The sequence below is a fragment of the Typopeltis vanoorti genome, chromosome 15 (assembly GCF_054136105.1).
Source record: "Typopeltis vanoorti isolate ZY-2024b chromosome 15, IOZ_Tvanoo_1.0, whole genome shotgun sequence".
Taxonomy (NCBI): Eukaryota; Metazoa; Arthropoda; class Arachnida; order Uropygi; family Thelyphonidae; genus Typopeltis; species Typopeltis vanoorti.
In genome coordinates this window covers 48,726,431-48,743,667 of record NC_143563.1, presented here as the reverse complement: position 1 = coordinate 48,743,667, position 17,237 = coordinate 48,726,431, and the positions used below count along the sequence as shown (strand labels likewise).

Here is a 17,237-nt window from a genome sequence, read left to right as displayed (position 1 = left end):
TGCAAGTCTACGAGATTCCCTGACTAAATTGAATAACTGTTGTAATAGATTTGGTACGAAGGTCAGCAATAAAAAGACAAAGACAATGAAAATAGGCAGAATCATTGAAAATGTCAACTGCATTGTGAAAGGAGATTCTATAGAACGAGTATAACATTTCAGCTACTTTGGCACGAGTTTTAGTAAAGTTTGGTGAATTAAATATGGAAATGGGCAATACAGAATCAAAAAAAAAAAAAAACTGGTATGGTAGGAAGTCAATTGAATAAATTCATATGGAATAAGAGAGAAATTAATCGGAACACTAAATTAGCTGTATACAAGACAGTGTTCAAACCAGTTTTAACTTATGGATCTGAGAGCTGAGTCAGAAGTGAAACACTTGACCAATAGTGACTGCAGATATCAGAGTCCTGAGAAAGATTAGGGGCATTAATAGATGGCATCAATGGCAATATCATATTTAAAATAAGGATATTAGGGAAGAACTTGACATTGTCATCATCCAGGAATGTGCTGCAGAGCTAATCTGAGGTCATTTAAACAGAATGGGTGAGGAAAGATTAGCAAAACAGGTGTTCTCTGCTACGTTAGCCGGAAAACGACTCAACTCAGAGGAAGACCAGAATATAGGTGAATTGATACAGTAAAAAGTGACTTAGACAATAGAAATGTAAGATCTGATAATGTTGGAGTCTTAACAAGTAACAGACTGATTTGTAGATAGGAAGTTAGTAATGATGTAAATTTTTCATGTAGTACTATCATATCCTGTACTCCCTTTGAGGGTACATGGCAGAAATTTGATGAAGATGACACATCTGATTTTAAATTTATATTGAATAGGTCTATAAAATGCATACATACATACATAAACCATTCACCACGAGTAAACAAATGCACATTATTGGCGTGGCGTGGCTCACGTCGGAACATCGGCCAGCACTCGTTAAAGCTGCTGCAGAAAGTCATGGCACATGACAAAAGAACCAATTACAGCGCGATTGGTGTGATCACCTGCTAATCATTCGCCAAACATGTTGAGTGATGACTCATTTATGTCGGCTAAATTACTACAGTTTTTTTTTCAACATATGATGGCCTGTTTGCCAAAATTTGTTAAAAATAACAGAAAATTAATATCGAAAAATAACCTGTTAATTTATTTTAACCAAATCTTGGTTAATAGTATTTTAAAATTAACAGGGTGTTAATTTTCGCATGATAAAAGGACTGGAAATTTTGTCCATTAAATTGAGGTCCGTAAAATCGAGGGTTTACTGTGTAATATTTTTTTGACTAAAAGCTTCACACATGTGAGAGTAAACTAAATATAATTTATTATGCCTATGTACAGGGTGTTTCAAAAAGAATGACCCGATTTCAAATAATTATATTTAATAATGAAAGTGTGGTACAGTTAGAAAATAAATTACCATGTATGAAGTAAGGCCTGAAGTTTCACTCACCACAATTACGAATGCTCAATGTGCTCTCCACCTGCTACACGAACAACATCAAGCCGATAGCTGAATTCATCCCAATCACGTCTGAGAGTGTCTTCTGTCACAGAATTTACTGCAGTGCCGTGATTCTGGTTCTGAGTTCATCCAAGTCAGCGGATAATGGAGGAACATAAACACAGTCTTTTACGTATCCCCATAAAAAGAAGTCACAAGGCGTGATGTCTGGAGATCCTGGAGGCCAAGAGTGCCAAGTCGTGGGGTCTCGTGCCTCCAATCCAATGCTGAGGCAAGGTTTCGTCTAGAAACTGACGAACTTGGATGTTCCAATGTGGCTGTGCTCCGTCTTGCTGAAAAATGTAATCTTCAGATCTTCATTCAGCTGTTTAAGTAGCCAGTCCTGCAGCATTTCAAGATAGGAGTTTCCCGTAACAATGTTTTCCTCAAAAAAGAAATTGCCATAAACCTTTCTAACAGAAACTGCGCAAAAAACAGTAAGTTTTGGTGAATCGCTTTCATGTTGTACAATTTCATGTGGATTCTCAAGTCTCCATATGCGAACATTGTGGCGCAAAACTTTACCGCTTAGATGAAAAGTTGCTTCATCACTAGAAATCAACCTTTGTAAGAAGGTATCGTCCTCCATGTCCTCTAACAGATTAGCACAAAAATCTGTTCTTTTTTATTGTCACCTACACGAAGAGCTTGCACCAGTTGCAATCTGTATGGCTTCATAAGCAAACGTTGTCGTAACACACGCCAAACAGTCACATGAGGGATGGTAATTTCTCGGCTAGCACGATGAGTGGACTTGCACGGGTTTTGCTGAAAAGCCTCTTGAATTCGTTGCACATTCCCCTCTGAGGTGCATGGTCATCTAGGACTCTTTCCCTTACATAAACACCCTGTTTCTTGAAATTGTCGATACCAACGACTAATGTTTTTGTCCAGTGGTGGATCCATTCCATAACGTCGTCTAAACACACGCTGGACTGTAATCACGGACTCAATCTTGCTAAATTCGAGAACACAAAACGTCTTCTGTTGACTAGACGCCATCTTCTCATTAACTAAGCATAGCAGCTATTTGGGTGCTAGTAGTGGCATCTAGCAGTCGTCATATCAAACTCTGGGCCAAGGCTGTTCACATGGTACAAGTTGCATTCATTTGTGGTTCGTGGTTGCAGAGATATACAATTTTCAAATCGGGACATTCTTTTTGAAACACCCTGTATTTCACTCAATATGTCATGCACTTCTTTCAGAGAGAAAATAAGCTCATTTCAGTTTTTCTATCTTCTACTCCCTGAAAGAAGTTAACTATTTAGGAGTAATAAATTTTATTTAGTTTTTTCTTACATGTGTAAAGCTGTTATTCAAAAAATATAATACTACATAATTAAGTTTACATTGCTATCTCACTTCCTTTTTGCCTTGGAAGATGAGATAGCAATGTAAACTTAATTATGTAATATTATATGTTTACATTGCTACTAGCTTCTTATTAACCATTTTCTTCAGATTAACGACCATGTCGGACCTTTAATACTGTCAAATCTTATATTTCACTCTTCAAAGGCATTGCAAACTACGTCAGTTTACCTTGATCTTTGTCTTCCTCTGGGCCTTTTCCTAGCATCATGCACTTTTTTTTTTGTGATTTTTTTTCTTAACTTTTCCATTTTGTTTATTATTATTGTACTTCCTTTTGATAAGCTCTGCTCATACATTCTCAAATGCTTCCTAACTGTCAGGTTTCTTTATAATATTTTCATTTTTAATATGATCCCATCTGCCTCCCCCCCTCAGAATTCTCCATCATCTGTGGTGTTTGTTCTTCAATTAACCAATTTATTTTCAGTTCAGCTATCTTATCCATTAAGTATAATTGGTTCGAAGACTTCTTTCATGCTGGTTTAGTTAATTTGTTTTGGCTAATTTCTCTCTCATTCTATGTTAACTTGTTCAGCTGGCTCCCTCCACAATATCAAGTATTCTTATTTGACTACTTTTTCCATATTTATTTATTTTTTATTTTCATTAAAAATTGTGCCTACATAGCTTGTTCTATAAGTTCTGTAAGTTTCATCTGAGAAACAGATTTTATGATTGGAACATGGAATTAGATGATTATATCAACATGGTCAAGTTAGTATATATATATGACAAGATGGCCAGAATCTGGAGAATTAACAACAGAGGAAGGAAATCTTTCTTTACTCAAGTTACTCCAAAAGGAGAGCAAGAAGGAGTTGGTTTCTTAATCCAAAAGAATACTAAGCACTGTATCATAGACTTTAAACCTGTGAATAGTGGATTTGCAGCAATAAGATTAAAGGGCAAACCACTAAATATATCTCTTATACAAGTATATGCACCAACAACCTCCTATGATGATTAGGAATTGATCTCTTTTATTATCAAATCATTAACCTGATCCATAAAACACCCAAGAAAGATTGTCCTATAGTACAAGGGGACTGGAATGCAAATATCAAGATTAATATAGGAAGAAGTTTTCTCCCCTTTGTTAGCTCTTTTGGATTAGGAAAAACAAATGACGGTTTTAAACTGATAGAATTTGCTTAGCAACTACATATGTGGACTTTATATTTCTGTGGTTTGTAGTATTCATAATTATTAAAAATTATGAATAGATGAGATGTGTTGACAATATTTTCATCTTTTGGCCAGACTCAGAAGAACCTCTTCAAAACTTCACTGACTCTCTTAATGATTTAAATCAAAAAATCCAAGAAAAAAGATAGATCCATTTTCTTCTTGGAGGTTCTCATCTCATTTGAAGATCACGGTAATCTTACATTTGAAGTATACAGGGGAAAAAAAGAAGTTTAATACAGGGCAGTATCTACATGCTAGTTCCCACTACCACCTGTTACAAAATTTGGGTATCATCAAAACATTAAAAGAGAGAGTCATTATGTTGTCAAGTAATGGTGATAAAAGATATAAGGAAGTAACTAACATTAAAGACATTCTTCCAAAAAAAATGGTTACAACTTCAAAACTGTCAATAAGTATTTAATAAACCATCACAGGTTCCAAGAGAACAAGCAGACGACTACGAAAGCGTGTTTTTTTACCCAATATCAAGAATGTTGCAGACAAAATAGCAAAAGTCCTATAAGAATATAACTTGAAAGTTGTCATTAAACCTCTACAAAAAATCTCCACTATATTAAGATTGCTTAAACAACTACATTGACCTATGAAGAGGCCAGGAGTTTAAAATCTGTTGTAATTGCAGTGTTTGTTATGTTGTGCAGATGGGATGTCCTGGAGAAATCCATCAAAAAAAAAAAAGAACATGACTGAGTATGGAGAAAAAAATGACAGCATAAATCCGGTTGGCCTTTCACATCACCAACAAAAACCATGAGGTTAATTGCCAACTCATGAAAATACCAAACACTAATTTAATACTTTTGTACGTAAATTTAGGAAGAATTACAATACTTTGGACCATATTCACACATTAAGATAGCTCATTGAAAAATCAATTGAATACAATAATAGACTATGAAAAAGCATTTGATTCAGTTAAAACATCTGTAACACTAAAAGCACTCGAAACTCAGGGAACTGAGAAAGTATATTTTGAAACACTAAAACATATTTACCATACTGCAACTTCTGTAATTAAATTATATAAAAACATTGAAAAGTTCCCAATACAAAAAGGTATCCGGCAAGGCGACACCATATCTCCCAAATTATTTACAGCTGCACTAGAGGAAGTCTTTAGAAGCCTTGATTGGGAAACAAAAGGAATAAACATAAATGGAGAAAGGCTGCATCATCTGAAATTTGCAGAAGATATTGTCCTGATAGCAGATAATCTTGAAGATCTGGAAGAAAGGCTGAATCAGCTAAATGAAGCCTCCAGAGAAATTGGATTAAAAATAAATAGAGAAAAAACAAAAATAATGATGAATAAATACATAAACCATAGAACTATCAAAGTTGAAAACCATGAAATAGAACAAGTTACTTCATATGTATATTTGGGCCAATTGTTATCCTTTGAGGAGTGCCAAAGAAAAGAGATTGAATGAAGAATTCACCTTGGATGGATGGCTTATGGGAAAATCAGAGACATATTCAGAAGTGACATCCCTATGAGTCTAAAAAGGAAAGATTTCGACCAGTGCATACTTCCTGTCCTAACATATGGAGGAGAAACATGGACTTTAACAGAAGCCCTAAACAAAAAGCTGAGAATAACACAACATCGCATGGAAAGAAGTATGCTAAAAATAACATTAAGAGATAGGAAGACAAATATCTGGATAAGATCTCAAACAAGTGTCATGGATATTGTAAAATACATTAAACAGGCTAAGTGGAGATGGGCTGGCCCTATTGCCAGATGCAGTGACAGGAGATGGACTAGAAAAACAACAGAGTGGAGACCAATGGATGGGGCAAGACAAAGAGGAAGACCGAGAAGAAGGTGGAGAGATGAACTGGAACAAATTGCAGGAGCGAGATGGATGGGAGAGGCAGAAAACCCGAGTGATCTGGAAAATCATGGGGGGAGACCTTCGTCCAGCAGTGTACAGAACCAGAAGGTTGAAGAAGAAGAAGAAGAAGTACGTAAATTTATAGAGGCGAGTGAGATGATACAATGTCTGACCTAGTTGAATAAAAAAACCAAGGCCTGATATTAAATGATCTCTGGGTAGTATATATAAGAGATCTACATGTGGATTTATTAGGCTATTTATTTATTTATTTTTTATTCTTATGGGATTTCCCCCCCCCCCCTCACTGTCCCTTAGGACAGTTGAGCCCTCCTATTGAGGGGTTAAGTATGTATTTTATGAGTTTAGATCCATATGTGTTCATGGACCAATTTACCTGTTCTGAGGGGGATGAAAAACCAGTGTTTCCAGGTGAAAAAAAAATCTGAAACTAACTCACCTTTAGTCAAAAGATAAAGGTTCCTCGCTTCATGGACAGGAATCTAACCTAGATCTTTCCAACCAAAGGGCTTCGTATGTACCGACTAAGCTACAGAGGCTCTAAATTAGGCTGTGAGACAGAATATGTAATGTCCTGTAACAATGACCCACTCTTATGATATCCCATTCAGCGTCTGTCACATGTCAAATGAATTTAAAATTGATGTTTTTTTATTTAGCAATCTCCATGTTAATGCCTCCTTATATTTGTGTTTTATTGTATCAATCTGAAGATGTACACAATGTTGTTGTATGAAACTAGTCATTGATTTATTAAATGTTTGCTTTTTATGAGTTTTTCGTTCAGTATTAATTTAATAATTAAGAATGCTAAATAATTAAGAAATTGGCAGTCTTTTGTTTGTAAGGCCTGGATAATGTGGACAGAACATATATTACTGATCATGAAAAAAATATTGAAATGATTGTATGATTATTCAAATATGATGATAGCTTGGACCAACAAAATTTAAAGGGAATTTTCCAGATGATAACAGAGAACAGTGATTATCATATTATACTTAGAGAGGAAGAAAGAGCCATGGTTGGATGGTTTCTAGAATGGATTAGTAGAACATTGACTCCTTAAGAGCATTGGTAACAAAAAAAGCTGGACTATGTTGGACATGTAGAAAAATTAGAAGCAGGACTTGAACATTAATAGAGGATAAAAGTCCGGAAAAAAAAAAGGAAGTGGTGGACCTTCGAATGAGATGGATGAATGCTGTGTCTAGAGTGACTGGTCTTTAGAGAATTAAAGCTTCTAGAAAAGCATGCAGTGTGATCACATGGTAAGAATCCCTGTGGCACATCCCTGAGGTACAGAATGATCATATGGCATCTGCTGAGTGTCCAGTAGAATTATGGATGGATACATAAGTGTACAGTTAGTTAGTCACCACTGTAGCTGCTAGTGGCTGAATCATGAAATGACCATTTTTTTTTATCTCCAATTCAAAAATTGCGGCAGTGTTTAGATAAACCTCATTTTGTTTACAATCATGTTTTTGATAATGCCAATAGCCCATGTAGCTTATTATTACTCATAGAATCAACTCTTGTAGTTATGCAGATTTTTCCTAAATATCAGAAAGAAAACTTTTGTTAATTAAAATAAAATAAAATAATTTTTTTTTAACTTTTTTTTTTTTTTTTTTTTGATAAGGCAACAAAATTTGATCTCTCACCTTAATGCACATGCCCAAACTGTCGTACAACCATCCTAATGCATCTAGTTTTCTTCATGTTACTTTATAATCAGATTATACTATCTTAATTCGAAATATGGTTTGAGGTTGGAGTTCTAGGGGGATTCCTCAAGAACATATAAGATTTGCTAATCAGTTATCATTATTTTCAAAGCATTAAGAAATTACTTCAGAAATTACCTAAATCTATAGCTTCAGTTATATTTCTGCAATGTGTACGTTTGACTATGTAGTTTGCATGTGTTTGCTATATTTATATGATTTTTGAACATTATCAGAATTTGCTTTGTTTATGCAGTAATATTATTTGTTTTTCTTATTTTTCCTTTTTATTGTTAATAGGAACCCCGCACATTGTATGGCGAAGTTAAAACTTTTCCGTTGTTTAAACTTGATAGAAAAATTCCTGAAAAACAAATGATAAAATACTTGGAAGAAGAAGAAGAAAAGTTAGTAATCTTTAAAATCTCTCTCTCTCTCTCTCTCTCTCTCACACACACACACACACACACAAAATGCAACATTGTCATTTGTTTATTAAAAGTATTTGTTATTGAAAAAAAAAAAAAAAAAAGATTATCATTATACTAGAAATCATCAAATTAAGCAGCTGTATATTTGATGTTCACTTAATGTTATACAGCATGTTTCACTGAAATGACAAACATTTTGGTCATCCCTGGGAGTTGAATAAAGGTGTGGTTAGTATGGATGTGAGGACTTTTTTGCTTGGAGAGTGGTGAATGAGTGGAATGGGTTGCCAGAGTCAGTTGTGAATGCTTTTTTCTGTTAATGGGTTCAAGGAGAGGAATGACAGATTTGGTCTCCCCCAATGAGTCTTTGGACTCCATGGAGGTGCTTGTATAATAATTATAATTTGTATCATTTTATGAATGATAAAGCTGTCATTAATGTGAGTTTAATCAATATATTTATCTTTACTACTATATTACTTTATATTATCTTTTAAGTTAATTATCTTATTATATTATATTTACTACTATTATTATTGTACTTACTTTCACTGAACAAAATATATTCCAAATGAGAATAATGAGATAGGCCTCAAATACAAACTAGTGGAAAACAAAGAAATAATTACTTTTATAATATAATACAAAATATTTATTGATTTGAAAACATTAACATGTTTTTGTATATGTTAATTGTTAATACATTAGAGACCAGATGGAGGTTCCTCACATCACTGACGGGAATCAAACCCAGATCTTTCTGACCAAAGAGCTTCGTCTATACTGACTCCAGAGGGTCTAATTTCTCATGTTTGGGAATGATTAAAAAAATGAATATATATTGCAGAGCATGCTAAAGCTTAAAAAAATAATCCAGGAAAGTTGTAAGATCTCTAAAGAACAAGAAAAAGCATTGAAAATAAATGTGCTGCAAATAAGGATATAACTATTTAAATAAATACCACAATTATTTTGCAGTTCAACTAGCTTTTACATGGAGATGATATAGGCTATTTATGAATGGTAAATGCTGACAACATCTACTTCTTCCACTATATAACCATTAGTGTAATCAAGCGATGCTATTTGAGCTCCATAAATAAACTTAAGATATTTTGGTCCATTTCTGTAGTAAATCCAGTGCACCTATCTGATTTGGCACATATTGTGATTCATCACCAAATAACATTTGTTTTCAGTGGTTTATTGTCCAATCATGACAAGTTCAAACCTGCCTGATTTGAGATAATGTTGGCTTGTACACATCAACCCATCTATGGAAACATACTATTGAGTTCAGTAATCTCCTTACATCCTGCATTTCTTGTTGAAAATAATCCACTCATAAATAATATGAGAAATGCACAACCTCTTTAGTACTCTCCTATCCTTTCTATCAGAATATGATCTCCTAGATGGTGGACACAGGAAATAAAAGAGGCAGTGAAGGAAAAGAAGAAAGCATATCAAAAATTCCAGACAAAGAAGTCAGCTTGTGCTCTTAGCGAATACAGAGTCAAATGTAAGAAAGCTAAACACTGTGTAAAACTAGCTAAACAAAAGTCATGGGAGGATTTTGCAAGAACATAGACAATAAATATCAAAATAAATATCATGAAGGTGGCAAAATATCCTGGAGATTGTTGAAGAAGCTCAGAAATGGTATGAAAACAGGAGAAAAAGATATTCTTGAAGTATGGAGTAATTACTTCGAAAAATTGCTAAATAAAACAAGCAGTGATAGCAGTGGTAAAAAAACACTCAACAAACATACAGTCAGGAATACATATCAATACGTGAAGTAGAAAAACCCATCAAAGACTTGAAATGTGGAAAGGCAGCAGGAGTAGATGATATTCGACCAGAAATGCTAAAGTGTGGTGGTATATAAGTCTTATAGTGGCTGCACTGCATAGTTCAGAAGGACAAATTCCCAATGATTGGAGTAGAGCTCTCATAGTACCCATATATATATATATATATATATATATATAAAGGGAAATAAAACTGAATGTGAGAATTACAGGGGTATTTCCCTACTGCGTGTTCCTGGTATGATTTATGCTAGTATACTTGAGAAACTGTTGAAAGCTTGGTGAAGAACAAGCTGGATTCAGGCCAAATAGAGGCTGTCAGGATCAGATCTTCACTTTACGACAAATAGTCAAGAAATCATGGGAATATAACAAAGATAACTATTTAAGTTTTGTCGATCTGGAAAAGGCATATGACAAGGCACCAAGAGACAAGCTACTCAATACAGTTATATGGTGTCAATGGGGCATTATATCAAGCAGTACTTAGTCCTTATTTGAGTTGTAAATCAGCAGTTAGGATTGAAGGAAGTACAGGAAGATGGTTTAATGTTAAATCTGGTGTGAGACAAGGATGTACATTATCCCCTCTGTTATTCATTATCTATATCCGTGATTTTCAACCTTTTTCATAACACGGCACACCTAGTCTAATTATTAAAATTCTGCGGCACACTAAAAATATATTCTTTTAATTTTTTGATGATCTGGCAAAAATTATGCATAATTTTGATTGATTTACACACACAAGAAGATGGAAGACCAGACACTAATAAATAAATGCACAAATTACGACATTACTTCTGTGAATTAATTTGTTTTCATAAATCTCGCAGCACACCTGAAAACCTCTAGCGGCACACCGGTTGAAAATCGCTGATCTATGGATCATATTATGAAGGAAAGTGATATTAAACCTGATATCAAAATTGGAGATGTTAATGTCAGCTCTTTGCTTTATGCAGACAATGTTATACTTCTAAATAAATCTGCTACAAGTCTGCAAGATTCCCTGACTAAATTTGAATAACTATTGTAATAGATATGGTATAAAGGTCAGCAATTGAAAATATCAACTGCATTGTGAATGGAGAACCTGTGGAACAAGTAAAAGATTTCATCTCCTTAGCAATTTTTAGTGAAGATGGTTAATTAAATATGGAAATAGACAACAGAATCAACAAAGCTGGTATGGTAGGAAGTCAATTGAATAAATTCATATGGAATAAGAGAGAAATTAGTCAGAACACTAAATTAGCTATATACAAGACAGTGTTCAAACCAGTTTTAACTTATGGATCTGAGAACTAGGTCAGAAGTAAAACACTTGATCAAAGACTAGACACTGCAGATATGAGAGTCCTGGGAAAGATTAGAGGCGTGAACAGGTGGCATCAATGGCAATATCATATTAAAAACAAGGATATTAGGAAAGAACTTGACATTGTCAGCATCCAGGAATGCGTTAGCAGAGCTAATCTCAAGTGGTATGGTCACTTAAGCAGAATGGGTGAGGAATGATTAGCAGACAAGTGTTCTCTGCCAGGTTGGCAGGAAAACGACCCAGAGGAAGACCAAGATATAGGTGGATTAATACGGGACAAAGTGCCTTAGATGATAGAAACATAAAATCTGATAATGTTGGAGTCTTGACAAGTAACAGACTGATTTGGAGGAAAATTGTAGATAGGAAGTTAGTAATGATGTAAATTTTTCATGTAGTACTATCATATCCTGTACACCCTTGAGGGTACATGGCAGAAATTTGATGATGATGATATATGTTGAGCCCATTATACGAGAGTTTGGCTAATCAGCCAATAGTACTTTAGTACTGTTTATGGGTAGTGGATTTGGAAAGGAGAAACTTGTTGACATTTGATTTAAAAGCCTGTATATTGTATTCCTTGGGAAATACATCAGGAGAAGACTGTTCCTTCATCCCTGCTACAGCAGTAGCAGGGATGAAGGAACAGTCAAGGTGTACTGTGAAAGCATGTTGGGCAGCAGGTGTATGTGTTCCAGTGGTCTTAGTACAGAGTGGGGGGAATTATTGATGCTGTTTCGGATGAACATTTTCCATGGAAATATTTATAGAATATACAAATTGCAGAGACTAAATGCCTATGTGAAAGTGAGGGGAGTGAGTTGGTAAGAGATGGGTCATTTATCAGTCTAATTGCTCTTACCCATATCAAGCATTTTGAGGGAGCTTTTAGGACCCCACTCTAAATGTGAGAACGGTATTCGATAGCTGGGCAGATTTATGATTTGTATAAGGTTAACAGCTGTTTAGAGGTGAAGTAACATCTTGAGTGAAAGAGAAATCCTAGTTTTTTGGATGCTGAGGATGCAATGGTTGTGATGTGTTTATACCAGGAGAGGCCTGATGTCAAGGTAATTCCGAGAAGAGAAATCTCATCTTGCCTGGGAATTTGAGTGCTATCAAAAATAATTATGGGTGGAAAATAGTTCTTTTTTGTGGGAAATAAGACAGAACTGGGTTTTACTAGCATTGAAGTTGACAAGGTTATCTGAGCCCCATTGGAGAATGACTTGGAGGTCAGAATTAAGGGAAGTTATTGTTGATGATCTGTGGGTTGAAGTGAGTTGTGTAGGGTAAGGTTTATTAAATGAAAGGGAGAAGTGCAATGTGCTGTCATCTGCAAAACTGTGTGTTGGGTTGGAGGTCAACTAAGTAGGTCATTGATACAGAGAAGGAAGAGGGTTGGTGAGAGAACTGAACTTTGTGGCACCCCAGCATTAGTTGAATGGTGAGAGGATAGAGAGCCATTTACCATCACACATAGTGTGCATCAAGACAGAAAGCTGGCAATCCATCTGCAGAAGTCCTGAGACAGCCCAAATGATGGGAGTTTGCTTAATAAGCTTTTGTGCCAGAGGCTTATTAAGCAAACTCAGTCAAAGGCTTTAGAGATATCAAGTGCAACCACTTGAAATTTGCTAAATTTCTCCATGGTATTTGTCCAGAGATGGGTGATATATGAGAGCAGATCACCTGTTGATTGGCTTCGACAGAATCTGTACTGGTGGTCGCTTAATAGTAGGGTACCTCCAAGGTAGAGTAAGAGTTGAGAATTGATGGTTTTCTCCATCACTTTAGATAGGACTGAGGTGAGTGAGATAGGGCGATAGTTAGATGGCAGCGAATTGTCACCCTTTTTAGGAATGGGTTGAATATAGGCCAGTTTCCAGGATTTGGGGATATATATATATATATATACACCGGTGGAGTAAGAGAGTATGTACAAACAGCATAGGATAGGAATCAGTTCAGCTGCACAGACCTTCAGGACTGCCATCAGGGCCAGAGCCTCTTTTGTGTCTGATTTAGACAACAGGTTTATGATCTCTTTCTGGCAAAAGGATACAGGGGACATTGTATGTTGGGCAGTTGGAATTTGCCATTGTCAGTTATGCATGCATTGGCGGTTCATAGCTTTTTCTGTGGGTGATGTTGCAATTGAGCCATCTCGTATCCCAGCATTGACAAGACATCCAATAAGAGAGAACCATCCACTGTGGCATGAAATGAACAATCATGATCCAATCACAAAGGGTAGGAGGGAGACCACATGACAACTTAGTAATAAGCTCTATGCCAGACTCGATCAAATGCCTTGGAAATATCAAGAGTAACCACATGAATTTTTTTTCAAACTTTCCATGGCTTCTCTCCAAAGGTGAAGTAAGGTTAATGAACAAAGATGAGGAAATTCATATTGGTTTCACTGATTAATTGATTGCATCCAGGTCGCGAAGAAATTGGTTGTTAATGACCTCCTCCATTATTTTTTAGAGGATTAAGGTTTTTTGAATCTTTAAATATGAGTAATAATAATAAACAACAGAAAATTTTGACTAAGTTTCAAAGTCATCATCAGTGTAAACATTCAAAATTCATATGAACTGAATAACCAGCAATGTGAATATGCAGTAACATGTGATGATTGATGTAGAGCTATACAGTCCAAACTGTATTAAGTCTTAAAAATTTTTTTTTTTTAATTAACTAGGACAAGGCATGTTATGGAGAACAATTTTCCACATAGGGCATAACTTAACCTATGCAATCTGTTTAGATTAGTGTGGTGCAGCAATGTTTCACCACTTTCTTTGTACACCATTCCATGAGAAAATGTTTTTTGTATGACTTTAGTCTTCTTCCAAAGAATTCTGTTTGTAAGAGATGGCATGTTCTGCAAGTCTAGCTTGTTTGGGCTATAGAACTTCATATAGTTCAGATGTTCTTTATGGTGAGCAGAACAGATCTACCAATTTGGATGAAGTAAAGTAGATCATAGGTGCACAGAATTTGCTAAATACAAGAGTAGGTCAAAATGGGAAATTTTGCTCTTTGGAGGTTGGAAAGGAGGATGCAAGTTGTTAATGCAAAAGGCCAGATCTAATAGGCTTTAAGTTTTGGTGATATGTTCAAATATTCCTTTGACACATGGAATAACAATATGGTTGACATTTTCCTTTGAGACTGGTAATGAAGAAACTTCATAACAGATAATGGTGCTTAAATGATATTTTTTCTTGACCACAAGCTATCTGAATTGACTATTTGGGATATGGTGATCAAGTATATGAGAAAAAACTATTTTAATACCAACTAGTTTCACTAACTTAAACTGCTGGCATCTTCAGGGTACAGGACTGATGATAGGAACTAAAGCTAGCAAAGTATGTTACAGACAAGACATTTAACAGAATTCTAATTATAAATTACAAAACAACACTGAACGTGTGCAATACATGTGTCGCGCATACATGATTTCACTTGTTGTTGTTTAGGAACGTTTTATAGTTGGTACTAAAGTTCATTTCTTGTGTGTTTAGAGATCTAATTAGGGTCTTCCAGATCTCAGATAAGATTAAACCTTGGTTCCCATTAAGATTTTCTACAGATCGGGCAACTGTTGTGGCTTCTTTAAAAATACAAGAGTAGTAATCCTCTTCTATGTAAGGAGTACAGCTTTTATCCCACTCAATGACATGGCTGGTTGTGGAGAAATGGGAAGATAAGCTGATATATCTTTTCTGTTGTTTTTAACATATCCGATGTGTTCTCTCTGTCTTGTCTCAAGGCTTCTTGAAGTTTGTCCGATGTAACTTAAACCGCACGAGCATGGGATATTATAAACTCCAGCATATTTAAAGAAAGGATGGAAGTCTTTTGGAGATCTTAAGAGTTTTTGCATTGTATCTTTAGGTTTAAAGGTCACTCTTATTCTATGTGGTTTGAGGAGTTTAGCAACCTTGTTGGAGGCTGTCCCCATGTATGGAATGATGATTGTGGTAATATATTGAGTGTCTTCTTGTTGTCTTTGTGGTGGATCAGAGAACAGAATGTTGTTAACAAGTCTCCAGGGGGGTAGCCATTGAAGATGAGGTTGTTGGATATCAATGTCAATTCGTCTTGGAGATCTTTTTGGTCTGTTGTAATCTGGACAGCTCTCTTCTTTAGCTTATGTACAATGCTGAGTTTTTGAGAAATATGGTGAGAGGAGCTGAAGTGTACATAACGTCCTGTATTCGTGGGTTTTCTATAAACTGAGAGGTCGAAACGGCTTCTTAATTAGGATATCCAGAAATGGTAGTTCTTTTTCAAGGTCCAGAGTGAATTTGATTGAATGGTTCTTGAAAAAAGATGACTTATTTGATTCAATTCAAATAAGTCATCTTTTTTGTGGTTCCACAGAATGAGGGTTTAGGGTCTACTTGAGATAAAATTCTACTTTCAAGATCTTCCATGAAAAGATCGGAACAAGATGGTGAGAGGGGGCTGCCCATTGCCAAGCCAGTCAATTGCTGGTAAATGGTTTTTTCCATAAAAATAGTTTGATATTAGACAATGACTGAACAGCGAAGTGATATCTTGTAGAAACAAAGTACCTAAAATGTTGATGACTTCTACCACAGGGATGTTTGTAAATAACGATTGGACATCTAAGCTGGCCAGTAGTTCATTTTTGGAGATGTCTTCTAATTTCTCTACAAAATGTTGTGAGTTTCTATTATAAGTATCCGAATTATGGATATGTTGTTGTAGGAGTTTTGCAAGGTGCTTAGACAACAGATAGGTAGGAGAGTTGATACCGTCCACAATAGGGCATAATGGAACTCCATCTTTGTGAACTTTAGGAACGCCATATGATCTAGGAGTTAGAGATGCATCAACTTCAGTTTTTTAATTAATTCTGTTGGCCAGTTAACCATGTGGTGTAATAAGTTGTTGGTATCATTGTGATTTTTTAATGTTTGATTTGTTACTAGGACACGGTAAACAGACATGTCTGCTAGTAAATAGCTAAGTTTATCTTCTTAGTCTTTGGTGTTTAAGATCATTGTGCTGTTTCCTTTATCCGTTTTGAGTATAATGATATCTTTCTTTTTCTTTAAATTAAGCATAGTTCTTTTTTCCAGAGGGGTGAAGTTTGTGTTTGGAGTTCTTGAAGAAGAGAGGATGGTACTACTTTTTAATGTAAGGTCATTGGCTGTGTGTTGAGGTAACAATGAGATTGCCTTATCTCTATTACAAATGATATCCACTTTAGGTATGTGATCAGGTGTTATCGCAAAGTTGAAACCTTTGAGAATAGCTTAAACCTTCTCTGCCAGACAACAAAGTTAATTTTAATTTATCGGATCACGTATTAACTAAACCAGAGACTGCTATTCTCAAAAAAGGTTTCAACTTTGAGATAACACCTGATCACATACCTAAAGTGGATATCTTTTGTAATATAGATAAGGCAATCTCGTTGTTACCTCAACACACAGCCAATGACCTTAGATAGAGTATATCTGTGGGTAGCGTATATCTGTGATTGTTGTGGTGTCAGATTTTAGAACCTCAGCCATGATGCTATCATGTCCTGCTGTTTTTCCATTTTTCATTTCTTTAATAGCTTTTTTTTATCTCCAATTTAGATAGGCTGGTATCAATTTTTAATTCGTCGTCTCCTTTTTTTTTATTTCTCATTGTATTCTTTTGTAATAATCTTGCTTTGTCTTCAATTATTTCTTTAAGTGTCGTAAAATGTCAGTTGCTGCGATTTTGCTATATATTCTACTATATCTTATTTTTGCTCAGTCTTACAAATTTTTTATTTTATTTTATTTTTTTTTTCACTACACCAGTTAGACTATGTATCGAGCGTGACGCTATACTTTAAACTGAAGACAAAGCCGATAATGTCATTATTCCCTGCTAAAGTTGATCTTTACTTTTAATTCAGTCATGGCTTGAAATTAATCATTTAAT

The 17,237-nt window shown here is 35.2% G+C and overlaps 1 protein-coding gene across 2 annotated transcripts in view; it reads left to right on the top strand.

The window, feature by feature from the left end:
- LOC150098746 (structural maintenance of chromosomes flexible hinge domain-containing protein 1-like) overlaps positions 1–17,237 on the top strand; it is a 733,568-nt gene that overhangs the window by 224,548 nt on the left and 491,783 nt on the right. For both annotated transcript variants that reach the window (XM_090405871.1, XM_090405872.1), the window contains exon 15: positions 7,999–8,105. In XM_090405871.1, the coding sequence (XP_090261997.1) occupies positions 7,999–8,105 (107 nt within the window). The remainder of the gene's footprint in view (positions 1–7,998; positions 8,106–17,237) is intronic.